The sequence below is a fragment of the Taudactylus pleione genome, unplaced genomic scaffold, assembly GCF_031769625.1.
Source record: "Taudactylus pleione unplaced genomic scaffold, aTauple2 ptg000212l, whole genome shotgun sequence".
NCBI lineage: Eukaryota > Metazoa > Chordata > Amphibia > Anura > Myobatrachidae > Taudactylus > Taudactylus pleione.
This window is the reverse complement of record NW_028284614.1, coordinates 11245802-11263173: the sequence shown is the minus strand read 5'-3', so window position 1 is coordinate 11263173 and position 17372 is coordinate 11245802. Positions and strand designations below refer to the sequence as shown.

General features: G+C 43.0%; 2 protein-coding genes across 2 annotated transcripts in view; one reads left to right on the top strand and one right to left on the bottom strand.

The window, feature by feature from the left end:
• Window positions 1–222: 222 nt before the first annotated feature.
• On the top strand, window positions 223–9134 carry TSPO (translocator protein). Its single transcript, XM_088478385.1, has 4 exons — window positions 223–335; window positions 3844–4032; window positions 4913–5051; window positions 7384–9134. The coding sequence occupies exons 2-4, from the start codon at window positions 3851–3853 to the stop codon at window positions 7552–7554; spliced, it is 492 nt and encodes a 163-aa protein (XP_088334511.1). The 5' UTR covers window positions 223–335; window positions 3844–3850; the 3' UTR covers window positions 7555–9134.
• Window positions 9135–14022: 4888 nt separating this feature from the next.
• TTLL12 (tubulin tyrosine ligase like 12) overlaps window positions 14023–17372 on the bottom strand; it is a 30867-nt gene continuing 27517 nt past the window's right edge. The window contains exons 13-14 of the mRNA XM_088478315.1: window positions 15773–15911; window positions 14023–15299 (exon numbers count right to left, since the gene is read on the bottom strand). Of these exons, the coding sequence (XP_088334441.1) occupies window positions 15148–15299; window positions 15773–15911 (291 nt within the window). The 3' untranslated portion in view covers window positions 14023–15147. The remainder of the gene's footprint in view (window positions 15300–15772; window positions 15912–17372) is intronic.

Here is a 17372-nt window from a genome sequence, read left to right as displayed (position 1 = left end):
AGTTCCTTCCGCCGGGAAACATCAGCTCCAGCACAAAGGTTCCGGGGGAATATACGCAGTCACTTCATACGTTCAAGGAAAGCCATTTCATAATATGATTTGTTTTAAGTGTAAGATAAATGTGTTTTAACTAAAAAAATAAAAATAAAAATCGTGGTTTTTTTTTTTGCCCTGAATAAAGATGGCAGCTGAGATCATCTGCCCACTTGCTGGAGACTCCGCCCCCTTGCCTAGTCACATGGTCAGTGCCTGAAAAGCAGCAGAGCCTGAGTGCTTACTATATTACTACTGATTATTACAATACTGACATTTGAGAGGACAGCAGAACAGCCAAGGTGAGTGCTGGGCTCTAGTAATCCCTACCATTCTAGGATCACTGTGCATCATACCCTCAGGGAGGATTATTATCATTGCATACTGGTGTGTGTGCAAGAGGCTTGACTATGTTGTCACATGGCATGCTGGGACTTGTAGTTCCCCAACAGCTGGAGAGTCAGAAGTTGCCTGCTTCTAGAGTAGACCATAGACAGTCTGTACTGTAATAAATAATATAGAAATTCCTATGGATGCACCCTGCTATAGGCTTGTCAGTAATGCATTTATTTTATTTGTATTTTTTGTCTTTAAAAAAAAAAGAAAAAGTAAAACCATTAGAAACACAACTTTTTGCTAATTTTTCATATGCTAAAAACGGCAACTCCTGTAAATTAAGGTCTCTACTCCTGTTACTTATGTTCTAATAATATCCATACTGTAAAAATCCTTTTATGTGACTGATTAGGTACAATTGCCTATTCCCTCTTGTCCTGTTAACTTACTTGGGCTTCATTAGGAGTTCAAAAAGTGGCAAAATAAGTATTGTGAGTTTGGGTGGAACAAAAAAAAAAAAAAAGGGTCTGTCCTTGAAAAATCAGGACCTGTTTGAGCCCTCCTAATGTGTATATTTCAGTAAGTTTGTGCAGTCTGTATCCTTTTCATGTAGATTTAGTAACTGCCTGTTGCAGTGAGAGAGGCTTCCACGCCCTCTAACCACTGCCCAGCTTACACAACACAGAGGGACGCTGAGTGGCTTGTTATTGTGGAGAATCATAGTACAGGTTGAGCCTCCCATATCCAAAATGCTTGGGACCAGAGGTACTTTGGATGGGATGCCATCGGGAAGCCAGCTGATGTAAGCCCGACAGCCGGCTTCCCGTCTGCTTTATCCCGGCGAGGGTTAAATGACAGGCGTCTAAATCTAGACGCCTGTCTTTTTTCCGACGCTGGGAGACCGGCGCCCGGCATCCCCATCGAAGGGCGCCGCGAGCGGACAGCTGCAGGGGGGGGGGGGGACGGACTTAGGTTTAGGCACAGGGGGGGGATGTGAGGGTTAGGGGGGGTTAGGTTAGTAAGTACTTACCTAGGGACGATCGGGATTTCCAGCGCTGTCGGGCTGCCGCTGCCGGGATCTCTCCAGCTGTCTGCCTCACGCTGCTGCTGCATGTATTTTGGAATAATTGCATATCATAATGAAATATCTTGGGGATGGGAACCCACTATACACACAGAATGCATTTATGTGTTATATACACCTTGTACACACAGCCTGCAGGTAATTTTATACAATAATTTTAATAATTTGTCCCTTAGACAAAGTTTGTGTACATTTAACCATCAAAAATCAAAGGTTTCATAATCTCAGTCATGCCAAAATTATTCCGTATTTCGGGATATTTGGATATGGGAGACTCAACCTGTAACATGCTGAGAATTATATAATGGCAGACATGAACACTAATATTGACGTAACCATTCTGGAAAACATTACTGCTAATATCGCACTTAGTCAATAATTTCGCACCCTCACCTCTCATGTGCGTTTCTTTTGATTTGAATATTCCTATATTATACTAATACAAAGGGTTGTAAAACGTAACATTTTGCTTAATATTACACAAAGGTTATTTTATAAATCGGCATTTTGTGTCTTATCTGTACAATACCAGGTGATGTGTTTTGAATATTATTTATTTTATTATTACATTTGAATTAACTGTATTGCAGTGTGTACAGAAACCTTTGTATGAGCTTTTTTTTTTTTTTTTTTTGTCTTTTAATATGACTGTTCCGTAACAAGTGATATTCGCATTTGACCTGGTCGGGGCTGGCGGTACTGAAGTATAATTAAAAATATATTCCCGTGTGTTGCATTGAGATAAGGGGTATAGGAATTCATTATCAGTATTTACAAAATGGCAAAATTACCCAGCACCCAACGTGCAGCTGTTAAAACAAGATAAATATAAAATATAAAAAGAGCTGACTTGTGTCTACACCCCATGGCTTGTTAGTATAGAATCCAGCCAGACAATACGCTTATCTAATAATATGCTACACGTACTATATGTGTGGTGTAACTGCTAGCAACCAATCAGGTGTTGGCTTTGATAAGTCTAGTACAAGGCAGACTAAATAATGCAAATGTCTGATTGACTGCTATGGGTTACAGAACATATGTTATATGCACCTAATGGTAGCTTTTACATGTTAGTATCTGGCAATGTCTCATGCCTATAGTGAGTTGATGAGCTGCGTTGTCATGAAAATTTTCTTACAAAATGGCTGCCTCCACTGTGTGTATGTTAAAGAATTCCTTTACAATAGTATTCCCTGACACGTTGGCATGTTAACGGCAAAGTGTTGAGGGTAGATTTCTGTGGTAACGTTATTTGCAGTGCATTTGATAGCATGCATATCAATAATATTTACCCAACTACCAGATTATCAAGAGCTTCTAGAATCCCCTCAAAAGGTTACAAGATTCTGGGTGGGATGCATCAAGCCTGGGAGAAACGTAAAGTGAAGTTGCCCAGAGCAACCAATGAAAGACAGTTGCTGATTGGTTTCTTCTCCATTTTATTTCTGTCCAGCGATTGATGCATCTCCCCCGCTGAGGCATAAACTGGCCACACGTGGGCTAAACCTGCCACACATCAACAGTGAATGGTGGCCATATTAATGTCCAGCTTGGCCACATGTACCCGGCTTCATTCGGCTGCGTTAGTGTCTTGGGAAGGAGACTGCGCTCGTGGACTGATAGGACTTATCTGCGTTAACTTTGTGTTTATGGATATGGCCAATTAATATCCTATTTCATGGAGATTGTTATCACGGGTCATGGAGATTGTTATCACGGGTAATTTTTGGGCCATAGACCCTACAATATAGAAACTTGTATGGTAAGTGATGGTTCATTAAAGTGCGTTACCTCAGAGATTAAATTAACTTGTAGCTGTAGTGTGGGCCTGATTTCACAGATTGGCGCAATGCCGATGTAAAGCGATTATCATATGTTTGCGCATTCATCAGTTTTCATCCCAATCGTCACTCTAGTGAGTATTTTATTTGCAAAGTGACAGGAAAGGATCATTTATGGGCGCAACAGGGGTTGTGGAGGCGACTGAAACGCAGCCATGTCGCGACCATTTTTTGGAGCTTGTCTCAGATTGTGCGACTGCGATCTTGTACGCAGTGAAAATGACTCCGGCATCTCAGCCCCGGCGGCCATTCTGTACGGCTATAGGGTTACTCAGAAATCTCGTAATCGACCAAGCTGCGTCTTTGTACGCGGTCGTTTAGATCTCGGAAGCTGCCGGTGGGCGTCTCAATAAAAATCCTGCGGACGGCGCCATTTGCATATTTTTGCCTAGCCGCTGCCTACACATTTACAGCTGTGACGGCATTGGCGCACATCTCTTAATCGGGCCCAGTGTCTCAGGAATGAGAGAGGTATATCTATCGATAGTGGAGGATTTAAGTTATAACCCTACAATGTATAAATTCACACTGTCCTCCTCTCCCCAGCATTACGATGCCTTTTTCCTGGGTCCCTGCTGTCGGCCTGACGCTCCTGCCCCACGTGGGTGGTCTATTGGGTGGACTCATTACTCGGAGGGAAGTCAAAACTTGGTACACAACTTTGCAGAAGCCATCGTGGCGCCCCCCTAACTGGATGTTCGCGCCCATGTGGACAACCCTATATACGTCCATGGGGTATGTAAAATAAGAACAGTGAATTTGCAATCCAGAAATTTTATTTAAAGGATAAATTAATCCACAAAGTAAGGGCCCCACATCCGCACTACATCTGTCTGAGAAAAGGGGAAGTCCTGTGTTAGACTAACACAATGATGTACTGTATGTTAGCTGCTGCTTTTCATGCTGTTGTCGATTTAAAAAAAAAATAAAAGTACCCAGGCAGGTACTGCCTTGTCGTATAGCTGCAAGGCACGTAAGTTATGTAGCTACAATGGAGACAGCCAAAAACGTCGACACCGCTAGGTTGACAGCTACAGTTATGTCAACATCTGCAGAATTTTGACATGCTGACAATGTCAGTATGTGAACATGTCAACATTTCTGGAGAATGCCGACATTAGGGTTAGGCTGCAGGATGAGAGGATTAGGGATAAAGGGGTACTGGCCACTAGAAGACATCGATGCATCACCAGAGCAGCTACCAGTTAAGTGAGGCCGCCGGACACAATTTTGTTGACGTTCTAATCATGCCGACATCTCATAAGTGTTGACTTGATAAATGTTAACTACCTAAGCATTACGGCCATGTCGACAAAACATACTCAACCCTTAAAAATGAGTATCCCTGGTTTATGTTGATTAATGGCGACACTGTTTGTCACATTGACTATCGAAATTCCAAGTCCTATAGGTGTCTCCATTGTTTAGGTTAATACACAGTAATCGGGGTGCATTGGTGCAAAACGGTGCACCGAAAAAGGCGACAAATTATACGTTGCTTTCCATTTTCTACTATGTTGGGTGTAAGTGTCCTGAGGACTTTTGCCTTATTGTGTGTTTGAATGTTTTATTGATGACCTTTGTAGTACAATGCTGCTTGTGTTCTCGTTGTTAGGTACGGTTCATACTTGGTGTATAAAGAGTTGGGTGGATTCAATGAAGATGCAGTAGTACCTCTGGGGCTGTACGCAGGGCAGCTGGCGCTCAACTGGGCCTGGACGCCAATTTTCTTCGGCGCCCACAAACTTGGTTGGGTAAGTGAAGCCATGTTTTCTTTTGCACCATTAGGTGGACCCAATTGGAAGGTATCTCAACTAGATGGGAGAATGATTACTCCACGACCCCCTCCCCACTCTCCTGTAACCTGTCTGCTCTTCTGGGCTTGTCGTTGATTATTCAGCGTACACTGGGCAAATGGCTAGCTTCTAGATATCCTCTCATAATTATTATATAGCATTTGGTACTTGGGAGGAGGCAGGAGGTGGCTCTTAAACACCCATGGTCTGCAGATTTACCAGTCAATATCGCTTCTCGAGTAATATGCGAGCCTTAAATTTGATCAAGAAATCCGACACCAGCTACACCTCATGGGGCTCATTCACAAAAGTGCAAACCTGCAGTAAAATGCCTTTGTGCAACATGCACCTACTTTTCTGAAAATGGGCCCATTTCTAGATGGGAGTGCATGGGTTTACGGGCCAAGGTGACGTCGGTGGGGGTGGAAAGGTTTTCATCCTCTGATGGGAGGAGGTGTCAGATCAGGGGCTTCCTTGTGGAGTACAGATTACTCCTGTAAGTGCACCTACCTTCACCCATTTTTAGTTTTATTCAAATATTTTTTTTTTTTTTTTATGGGCAAGAATATTAGAATCAGCGGTGGAGAGTATAAGGTGCACACAGCTTTTTTTTATTACTGTGAAAAGCTTTGCTTTGTTTTTTTTTTTTTTATATATTTTTCATTCACCCCAGAGGTGTTGCAGCTTCTGTGTTGTCCGTTTACTTTTAATGGGTTTACACCTAGCAGTTGCACTTCAGCAGGAAAATATGTTATATAACCTCAATCGATTTAATAAAAATCTTCAAGTGTTACATGCAATAACAACAGTCCTGATGTCCCCTCACTTATGAATAATTTCAGATCTAAATTTTGCTAAATCCAGTAGTATTTAGAGCTGGAAAATTTAAATGAATATAGAGCAGAGGTTCCCAAATGCAGTCCTCATTGCTCCCCAACAGTTCATGTTTTAAGGATATCATGGCTGATCACAGGTGACTTAATTAGTACCTCAGTCAATTTGATTTAACACCTGAACCATGGATATCGCTAAAACCTGAACTGTTGGGGTGCCGTGAGGACCGCGTTTGGGAACCTCTGATGTAGAGGGTTACTCTAAACCATATTTGTTAACTTTCAAATCTTCCCCTCTGGGAAACGTGGAGGTAGGGGAAGAGCGGTTTGAAGAGCGGTGGCCCAGGATGTTGCGACACTCTAAAAATTGCAACATTACTGTCTTGCTCCTTTCCACTAGGACAGAGGTTCCCAAACACGGTCCTCAAGACAGTCCAGGTTTCAGAGATAGCCATGGTTGAACACAGGTGGTTAAATCAAATTGACTGACTGAGGTACTAATTAATCACCTTTGATCAAGCACTGATATCCTTTAAAACCTGGACTATTAGGATGTCTTGAGGACCAGGTTTGGCAACCTCTGCACTAGGAAGTAGGCGCCATTTGGGATGACCATCGATGATACCATTTGTTAACATTGATGGTATGGAACGAACGATGGTACCATCCACCTATGATCATTCCTGTTCTATTTGGCAGTGGGACAATCGGAGGTGGGGGGCAGGGTTGCACTGAAGGGGAGGAGTTGGACTCAGTGTCTGGCACCAGGAGGGGAAAAAAATAAATAAAAAAAATTGCAGGGCTCTGTGCCATCGAAGGCCATCATCCCTAGGTGGAATGCAGGAGGGTGTTCTGCTCTTCCTGGAGTCTTTGAGACTCTTCAAATATTCTTGAGTCCCCTGGACTTTCCGGGTGTATACCCTAAAGTATTAGATGCATATTTTAAGTTAGGTTTTACTGTTTCCAACATGAGCTGTTCCAGCTGTGGCCTTTATCCTGTAGTGCTAGACACAGATGGGATCTCCTGAGGTGTTTCCATGGGCCATGAAGTGGGCTTACATGTTGACAATGTGGTTTACAGTGTCTAACTCTCTATAGGTCATTGCTTATAGCGTACATTACACAGCCCTTTACAAAGATTTAGTAATTCTCTGCTCCAATGGCGCTTACAATCTATATTTCCTACCGCATGTATACTAGGGTTCATTTTATTTACCTTATGCCAAAAATGTAAAAAATAAATAAATTAAGTAAGCTACCAGTATGTATTTGGAGTGTCCGGAGGAAGCCCATGTAAACACTGGGAGACCGTACAAACTTCACACGGATAGGGCCTTGAGACAGTAATGCTAACCACTACGCAACTGTGCTGCCTGTTGTGTAGCTTGAGGCCATTACCCACAATGTAGTATTATGGACCATGACTAAAGGCTTTCTTCTTTCCTCTCTATTTCCAGGCATTTGTTGAAATCGTCGCCCTCACCGGGACAGTGGCACTGACCGCTATATCCTGGTATCCGATCAGCAAGACGGCAGCCTACCTTATGGTTCCTTACATGGCCTGGCTGTCGCTAGCCTCCACCCTGTCCTATGTCATCTGGAGAGACAATAAAGACAAATCGGAGTGACCGAGAATCGCATTTTATACTTTTTTACATACAAACCTACTATTTTGTGCATTAAATCCTATATCTTATTTGCCATGAACCAGCAGAACACTAGTGACGTGCAACAACCCGGGCAATGTTCTGACGCCGGAATAATTATGGTGCCTTAATCGTGTGTCCAGTCCTACATGGTGTAATAAAGGCCTTGGATGCAGCTGTAGTTCTTTCTCTACCTACGTCTTGGGGAAATTGTAGGTGTCTCATCAGTAAACAAAGGGAATATTCAATGTTCTTTTATAGGACCACTAGCATACTTCTAGCCTATAGGGTGGGGCAGAGAGATCAAAGTGATGTTGGGGCACATTGTCACTGTAATATTTGCTGAATAAACCGCCATATCTCTTGCTTACGTCATATGCAAACTCTGCCGTGTTCATTGATTATGATACGAATACTGATGAGACCGCCAACTAGCACTACAGGAACCAGCACAAACTCCCAATGCTGGTCCCATCCATGGCTCTCAGTGGTAGGAACGAGGCTCGGCGCTTAACCATATATATGCAACAAAGATCTGTGAATTTCTATGATCATGTAGTGTTCAAGGGGCCCATTTATTAATGATCGCATTTTACAATGCGATGAGGGCATGCAGTACCGCCCATGATCGCATTGCAAAATGCGATTATAGCGGCCGAATGTATGATCCGGCACATGCAGGCTGACCGTTCCTGCGATGTGGCTGGGGGCTGCTGCTCATGCGCAGTCCCGCGGACTGCACATGAGCGGCGCCCATTGCCGGCGAAGGGATCTGGGAGATCCCTCCGCCAGCTGAGGTGTGGTAAGTCCCCATAGGCTACAGCAGCTAACGCTATCTTCAGATGGCGCTAGCTGCTGGGGCCAATATCGGGAATGCTTTGCATTCCCGATATTGATACATTTGGCAGCATCGTATCCCCCATAGAAACCTATGGGGGAGGCGGCTGCCGGCGGCAATGGAGGGATCGCAGCAGGTATCGGAGATACCTGCTACAGTCCCGGCTTCATACATACGGGGGATACTTAGTATTTCAGGTAAACCCCCGAAAACAGGTGTTTTAGGGGAATTTACCTCAAATTCCCTTTGATAAATGGGCCCCCAAGTCTTTTTGCTGCTTTTTTGTTTCTTTTTGCAGTGTGCCTGAGGGATTTTTTTTCTAGTAAATAGGCCCCCTTCAGGAGACTGCGTTTGAGGCTTTTCTACAGCTGTGTTAGTCTCGATTTGCCAGTATACAATCACACCGCGCGCTTACTGTATTTTCATTGCCACAGCGCACCCATTGCAGTCACATTCTCGTCCATTTCTGGCGACTGCACACCCATACTTGGCCCCCTAGTCTCCGTGCGTCTCAAGTCAAACTTGTTGTTAATCCACCGGAAACAGCTGTTTTTGGAAGATTGATGCAATTTAGAACATCATTAAAATATCAGCTGCAGTGACAGTCCCCACAGCTCTCTATGGGGATGTAATAATGCCGGGTCTTCCAGAGATTGGTGCCGTTAGCCCCCCAGGTGCCCCTTTCTGGGTGGCGCCAGCCCTGTCTTTGGTGCAAAAACAAAATAAAAATCAGCCAGATGTCTGTATACGGTCACCTCTAAATATCCAGCAATTCTGTCTCCATGCAAAAGGCCAATTACAGCCATCCACTATAACATTTTCTGTCAGATATCTGTCCACTCTGGCTGGTCGGAATGAAAACCTGGTAATGTATGGGAGCAAATGACAGTCGATCATATTATTATTACCAGTTATTTATATAGCGCACACATATTCCGCAGCGATTTTACAGAGAGAATATTTGGCCATTCAGATCAGTCCCTGCCCCAGTGGAGCTTACACACACATACATGTTAATTCTTGTTGGGGGCCATTTAACCTACAAGTAACCCACGCAAGCACAGGGAGAATATACAAACTCCACACAGTTAGGACCATGGTGAGAATTGAACCCATGACCTCATTGCTGTGAGGCAGTAACGCTAACCATTACACCGTCTGTGCTGTCCTATATGGTTTTAAAAACTGAAAAAAGGACATCAAAATTTGTATAAATTGGTTACATTCGTGTGTTTTAACCAGTTTGTCTGAACAACCATTTTTGTCTGTTTTCCAGTGTTTGTGAGCAAATGGACGATTGTCATTTGCTCCCATACATTTACCAGGTTTTCATTACAACCAGCCAGATATCTGACAGAAAATTGTACCGTGGATGCCCAGCTTTAGGGATATTCATCTGATACTGACACTAATGCTGGGTATACACTATATAGAATTATTTGTCAGATATCTGGCTGGTTGGAATGAAAACCTGGTAATGTATGGGAGCAAATGACAATCGTTCATTTGCTTACTAACACTGAAAAACAGACAAAAATGGTCGTTCAGACAAATTTGTTAAAACACACGAATTTGAACAATAGTTTTTTGTACGTTTTCCAGTGTTTAAAGCCATATGATCGACTGTCATTTGCTCCCAAGCATTACCAGGTTTTCATTCCAACCAGCCATATTGGACAGATATCTGACAGATATTTGTATAGTGCACAGGCTCTCAAACTCAGTCCTCAGGACCCCAAACAGTGCATATTTTCCAGGTCTCCTCAGAATCACAAGTGAAATAATAAGCTCCACCCGTGGATGTGTCAGTAAGTAATGAATACACCTGTGCAACTGCTGGGTGACCTGGAAAATGTGACCTCTGTGGGGTCTTGAGGACAGAGTTTGAGAACCACTGGTATAGGGTATGCCCAGCATTAGTAATCATGAATGTTTTATATTGATTTTTATATTTTGTTGATTGATTAGACAGCTGTGGTTATACAATGTGCACTCTGCTGCCCCCTCTGGTGTCTTGGTGTAAACCTTTTTAAATAAGGTATTATATATTACTGTCTATGTTTATTTTCCAGTAAGTATCTTAGAAACACATAGGGGGGATCGGTTTCCATTGACTGACAGTTATAGCAACAGATGGTCTTAGCCCAAGGATTTTGATACTCGCTTTGTTAACAATAAAACCATTGGAAGTGAATGGGATCTTATATAGACAGGTGTTAGGATTTCTGACGAAACCATTATATAAAGCAGAGGTTCCCAAACTCTGCCGTTACAGTCCAAGTTTTAAGGATATCCATGCTGCGCAGGTGAATTAATTAGTACCTCAGTCAATTTGATTTAACCATTTAGGTTCAAGTATGGATATACTTAAAACCTGGACTGTAATGAGTTTGGGAACCATTGATATAAAGCATAAGTTCCCACACAGTCCTTGGGACCCCAAACAGTGCATGTTTTCCAGGTCTCACAGATCACAAGTGAAATAATTAGCTCCACCTGTGGATCTTTTAAAACGTGTCAGTGAGTAATAACTACACCTGTGCACCTGCTGGGTGACCTGGAAAACGTGAACTGTGTGGGGTCCTGAGGACTGCGTTTACGACTCACTGATATAAAGGGCACTTGACGTATACCTATAACCTGCAGACAGAGCTTGTGATCTGAACCAATAATGAGCAAGCACATAGGTTCTCAAACACAGTCCTCAGGACCCCACACAGTGCATGTTTTCCAGGTCTCTTCACAGAATCAGAAGTGAAATAATAACCACCTGTGGATCTTTTAAAATGTGTCAGTGAGTAATGAATACACCTGTGCACCTGCTGGGTGACCTGGAAAACAGGACCTGTGTGGGGTCCTGAGGACCGAGTTTGAGAACCACTGAGATAGCAACATTTCAATTTGCTATAAGTGGATATGGCAGAGGTTCCCAAAGTCTGCCATTACAGTCCATGTTTTAGGGCTATCCAAGCTTGAGTCCAGATGGTTAAATCAAATGAATTGAGGTACTAATTAAATCACCTGTGCTCAAGCATGGATATCCCTAATACGTGGACCGTAATGGCGGACTTTGGGAACCTCTGGTATATGGCATAACTTTGACCCTCAGATGGCCTTTAAAACTGCAAGCGGAGGGCCCATAGTCATTTCTGCAACCCTGATTAAGGGGAGCATTTCTAACACTGAGGCACAGAAATAATCTGCAAAAGCTGATGTGTTTTAAAATGAATGGGCAGAAATTGCGCCGACAATTATTACTGATTCACCCCCACCGCCCATCCCTCCTTGTTCTTCTCCTATGCCAGGTCTGGTGTAAAAACGTATGATTTGCTGGCCATCATCATACTGACATGGTGATGGGCCTATTATTATGTGGAGGCCTGGAGCTGTAGTCCCATCCGCCCCATTGTAAAGGCTCACATCCACTTAGCGATAATACTGAGCGATTGCACGATTACGACATCATAATCGTGCACTTTTATGTCGGAAAAGACCTGCCGGTCGTTTCCGACATCAATCATCGCATGAAAATGCTGTACAAACTGACGATAACATCAGGTTCAGCACGGTAGCGGATGATTGATGTGCCTACACTGAACGTTCAGTGTAGGCACATCACAAACTGACAAACGACTGCACGATTACAATGTCGTAATCGTGCAGTCGTTTTGATGTCTGTAAGTGGATGTGTGCCTTTAATCTGGCCTTCTGCATGCTGGCTGTCTTCTTCCTCCAGCTGCGGTGAGTGCCGTACCAGGCACTGGGAGAACTACATCTCTCAGCAGCCCCCTTCCCAGTGACAGGAAGGAGAGGAGGCCACTGGGATCCGTGGAGACCATTGGACACTTAAGTATCTTTTTTTTTTTTTTCTTACGCTCTGAAAGCCCCGCGACCGTTTTTTTTTTACCTCGCTAAACCTTGCGGCCAATTGGATATGCCCTATAGTGACGCTACAGACCTGGTCACCCAAGGAAGACGACGCGGCAGACTGTATAACCGTTACTGTATAGTTGTAATGTTATTCTAAGCAAAACATTTATAAACAAAGATGGAGTTTTTATATAGCGCAGGCCTGGCCATCTGTAGCACAATGCTGTTCCCCATCCAGGGTGAAATTGAAGGCGCAGGGCATTTAAGCCACATAAGCAGGCTTACCATACTACCCATATATATATATACACACACATAGGCTTACCATACTACCCCTTTATATACATAGGCTTACCATACTATCCCTTTATATACACAGGCTTAGCATACTATTCCCTTTATATACATAGGCTTACCTTACTATCCCTTTATATACATAGGCTTACCATACTGTCCCTTTATATACATAGGCTTACCACACTATCCCTTTATATACACAGGCTTACCACACTATCCCTTTATATACACAGGCTTACCACACTACCCCTTTATATACAGAGGCTTACCATACTACCCATTTATATACACAGGCTTACCATACTACCCATTTATATACACAGGCTTACCATACTGTCCCTTTATATACATAGGCTTACCATACTATCCCTTTTCTACACATAGGCTTACCACACTATCCCTTTATATACATAGGCTTACCCTACTATCCCTATATATACACATAGGCTTACCATACTATCCTTTTATATACATAGGCTTACCATACTACCCATTTATATACATAGGCTTACCATACTACCCCTTTGTATACATAGGCTTACCATACTGTCCCTTTATATACATAGGCTTACCCTACTATCCCTATATATACACATAGGCTTACCATACTATCCTTTTATATACATAGGCTTACCATACTAGCCCTTTATATATACAGGCTTACCACACTAGCCCTTTATATACATAGGCTTACCCTACTATCCCTATATATACACATAGGCTTACCATACTATCCTTTTATATACATAGGCTTACCATACTATCCTTTTATATACATAGGCTTACCATACTACCCATTTATATACATAGGCTTACCATACTACCCCTTTGTATACATAGGCTTACCATACTGTCCCTTTATATACATAGGCTTACCCTACTATCCCTTTATATACACATAGGCTTACCATACTATCCTTTTATATACATAGGCTTACCATACTAGCCCTTTATATATACAGGCTTACCACACTAGCCCTTTATATATACATAGGCTTACCATACTAGCCCTTTATATATACATAGGCTTACCACACTAGCCCTTTATATATACACAGGCTTACCATACTAGCCCTTTATATATACATAGGCTTACCATACTAGCCCTTTATATATACATAGGCTTACCATAGTATTCCTTCAGAACCTGTGTAATTCATGAGTGTCCTGGTTATAGGTATAGGGGTATTTGTACTAAACATTGGGGATGGATAAAGTGGATGGAGATAAAGTACCAACCAATCAGCTCCTGTCATTTTCAAACACAGCCTGTAAAGTGACAATTAGGAGCCGACTGGTTGGCACTTTAATTCCATCCACTTTATCACTGTACATATAAGTGAATATAACCAATTATATGCATTTCAATCATGCAAATCCAACTATATGTTTATTATACGTGTAACCGAATAATTGGGTTCGCACAATAATCTGGGAAACAAACGGACGACAGACAAATTCCTTTTATTTAAAAAAAAAAATAATAAAAAAAAATTCAACAGTGTTAAGGCAAAAGCCGACACAACTTGATGTATTTGCTGGAACATAGTAACAAGCAGGTGTAAATCGGAGAGGCAGAGATTATCGGGGGGGATATAATCTCACTATGAGAAACAAAGCAAAGTTTTATTTCTTATGTTTTTGTGTTTTAAATCATTGCTTTATAGGGGGCATACAAAGATGCAATATGCCCATTTCCTTGTATTACATGAGTGGTATATAAGCGATAATTCTGGCTCTTCAAATGCCCTCACTACGGTGATGATCCCAAGATGCAGCTTAACATTAGCCCAATGCCTTAAAGGAGAGCAGAACTCTGCCCAAGGAAAACGTTCCTCTCCGGGACCCTGCCTTCCAGGAAGCAGAGAGAACGGAATCCCAGTCCTTATACTGAGTGGTGCACACTCATTAGGGTATAGGTGACTCCCTTAGTGTCTAACGCTCCTTGGGAAAATTTTAGGTCTTTATGTTCCTCTGATTTGACAAGTGCTAGCAGAGCACCGATGCTCCAGTAGCCATATTGATGTATCCCCTTTAAACAAGTAATAATTTAGCTCAATAAAGAATCATAACAGGTTGGGGTGTAATTCAGGGTATTGTATGTCCTTAGGGCCTGATTCAATGTACAGGATCTGTACCACGCACGTGCCAGTCTTCTACTGCGAGATCTCTCGCGGTTCTCCAAAGCAGCAGCCCGATTTACGGGATATGGTCGTTTGGGCATGGGGAGTGGGTGGCGCCAGCCTGCGTTGCCAGAAGCAGGGATTTAAGAAGCCCATTCCGAGTGGCCTTTGGTTATTTCAAATGCTCTATAGGACATCTTACAGACTGACATAGTAATCGGCGTTGTTGGGACTGTACCAGGTAAAGCAGCCGTTTCCCAGAGTAGCATCGCCCTTATGTAATAATGGTAGATAATAATATTTCCAGATTTAAATCTGCCAAGCAGAGAGTAAAGCTGTATATACAATAATATGACCTATATAGATGGCTAAGACAAGCCTGTATTTGGATATTGCTGGTTGTATAAAGTCTAGGAAGCACATTTTCGGCAAACCGTCAGGCTGTAGTTATACAATGGTGGTCACGTGGCAATTGTTGGTTTCATCCAGGAACAGTGTGCTAAAGACGTCATTGAAGAAAGACGGGTGGTATTTGCAGGCTCTGGCGCAGTCCGGGTTGAAGTTCACTTCTAGAATCTGAGGTTGCATTATCCGTTTACCTGTGAAGAGAATAAATATGTACTCGCTAACAATTTATTCCTTATTTATTTGCTGCAAGGAAAGGGAGCTGCCTTGACACACAGATAAACATGATTATCTTAAACAGCTAGTGATAACCAAAGGGCGCCACCCAGTGGCCAGATTTTATTAATGGCAGAGAGCTACACCGCACTCAAGTAATGACCTTTAAATGTGGCATTTTTCATTTTAACTATTATTCTTCAAGGGATTTCTAATTTTATTTATGAAAGTACTTTGGAAGCCACGAGCAATTAGGATTAAAAGTGGCTCGCTGATCTCACGTGGGTTCCAAAGTTCAAAAGGTCCGATACCTCCTGCAGTAATAATACTGGCAATGGGGGAGGGTCCCTACAAAATCTAGGCTCTCGGGCAGAATTACCTACAGAAATAAAAGCTCACTGGAAGACCTGCCTCAAGGCGAGTGCAGAACGGTACAATAAGTGCACAGTACCTTCTCCATCAGTGTCCCACTTCAGCATCAGGTCGATGGCATAGATGGCACGGGATGACGGGTAGTTACAGATTCCCAGCGGAGCAGACTTGGATGTTGCCGCTCGAAATAGTTCTCCAAAGGTTTTGATCAATTCGGCCTGACGGCGACAGAAAGCTGGTATTAGCGCACTGGGCATATGTACACAATGTGGCACTCAGGACATCATATAGCACTATTCATAGCAGATCATAGAACCTTCTACAAGCTCGTTACAATCCTAATATTGTGCCTGTATGTACTTTGTTATGTAGGATTTCAAACTGGTAGGCGGAGTCTGTTTATGGAGTACGTATAGGCACAAACCCTAGAGGACTATATAACATGTAAAGAGACAGATTATTCCTATTGCAAACTCTCTCCACCCCCAGGAAGGTGCTTAACCACACACAGGAACATTTCTGAAAGATGTGGAGTTAGTGTGCAAGGGGATGGCGGAATTGCAGTAGCGCAAGGGGATGGCGGAATTGCAGTAGCGCAAGGGGATGGCGGAATTGCAGTAGCGCAAGGGGATGGCGGAATTGCAGTAGCGCAAGGGGATGGCGGAATTGCAGTAGCGCAAGGGGATGGCGGAATTGCAGTAGCGCAAGGGGATGGCGGAATTGCAGTAGCGCAAGGGGATGGCGGAATTGCAGTAGCGGAAGGCGGAATTGCAGTAGCGCAAGGGGATGGCGGAATTGCAGTAGCGGAAGGCGGAATTGCAGTAGCGGAAAGGGATGGCGGAATTGCTGTAGTAGGCTGGAATTTTATACCTCATTCACCAGACTCATCTTGTTTATTTTTTTATTTTTAGGCCTATAGAATGTAATAGTGTTTTGTTTTAAGACAGATTTATCACTATTTTACTTGCATATATCAGTGTTTGTTTTTTTTACTTTAACTTCAATTGCAATATACAGGGGATATATGCAAATCTAAGGAAGAGTACAAAGATCCCCCCACAGTTTAGCTTCATGCAAACAGGGCAATCCAAAATATGAATGATGTCATGGGGTCGTGCCAACTGCGGGTCTGATTCGGAGTTGGGAGCAAAGAAAAGAAAGTACCTGGACACAACCAGGCAGCACTGCAAGGGGGGCAAATACATTGATTATTTTTGCATGCAGGGTAAATGCTGACTGCTTGTGCATGTAGGCCACAAATGCTGGGAGGCTTCATTCTTAGGGGTACATTTACTAAAGTGAGAGCTTTTAGCAGTGGAGATGTTTCCCATAGCAACCAATCAGATTCTACTTAACATTCATCTAGCATCTCCTAAAAGATAACAACTAGAATCAATAAGATTTAAAAGCGAAGGGGGAGCAATTTAATTAGAATCGATGGGCCTGAAGTGGCGGAGAAACAATCGGGACACCGGCATCGCGCGGCCACTACCATCGTACGTTTTCCCTGGCACCCCATAGAGGCGAGCAGGACAATGTGCGATGTTGGGGTGGTGTAACTCTCGGTGATAGGCGTAGCAGCACGTCATCAAGAAATCAATTGTCCCGTAAGGTCTCCCAGTAACATTTTATCTTCCATGTCCGTTGTTAATACACAGTATATAGACGTGATGGGCAGT

Excerpts from the sequence above, each read along its gene's own strand:
- TSPO (XM_088478385.1), top strand. The coding sequence starts at position 3,851 with ATGCCTTTTTCCTGGGTCCCTGCTGTCGGCCTGACGCTCCTGCCCCAC. Across the intron at positions 4,033-4,912 it reads ACCCTATATACGTCCATGGG|GTACGGTTCATACTTGGTGT; the intron begins GTATGTAAAATA and ends TCTCGTTGTTAG. Across the intron at positions 5,052-7,383 it reads GCGCCCACAAACTTGGTTGG|GCATTTGTTGAAATCGTCGC; the intron begins GTAAGTGAAGCC and ends CTCTATTTCCAG.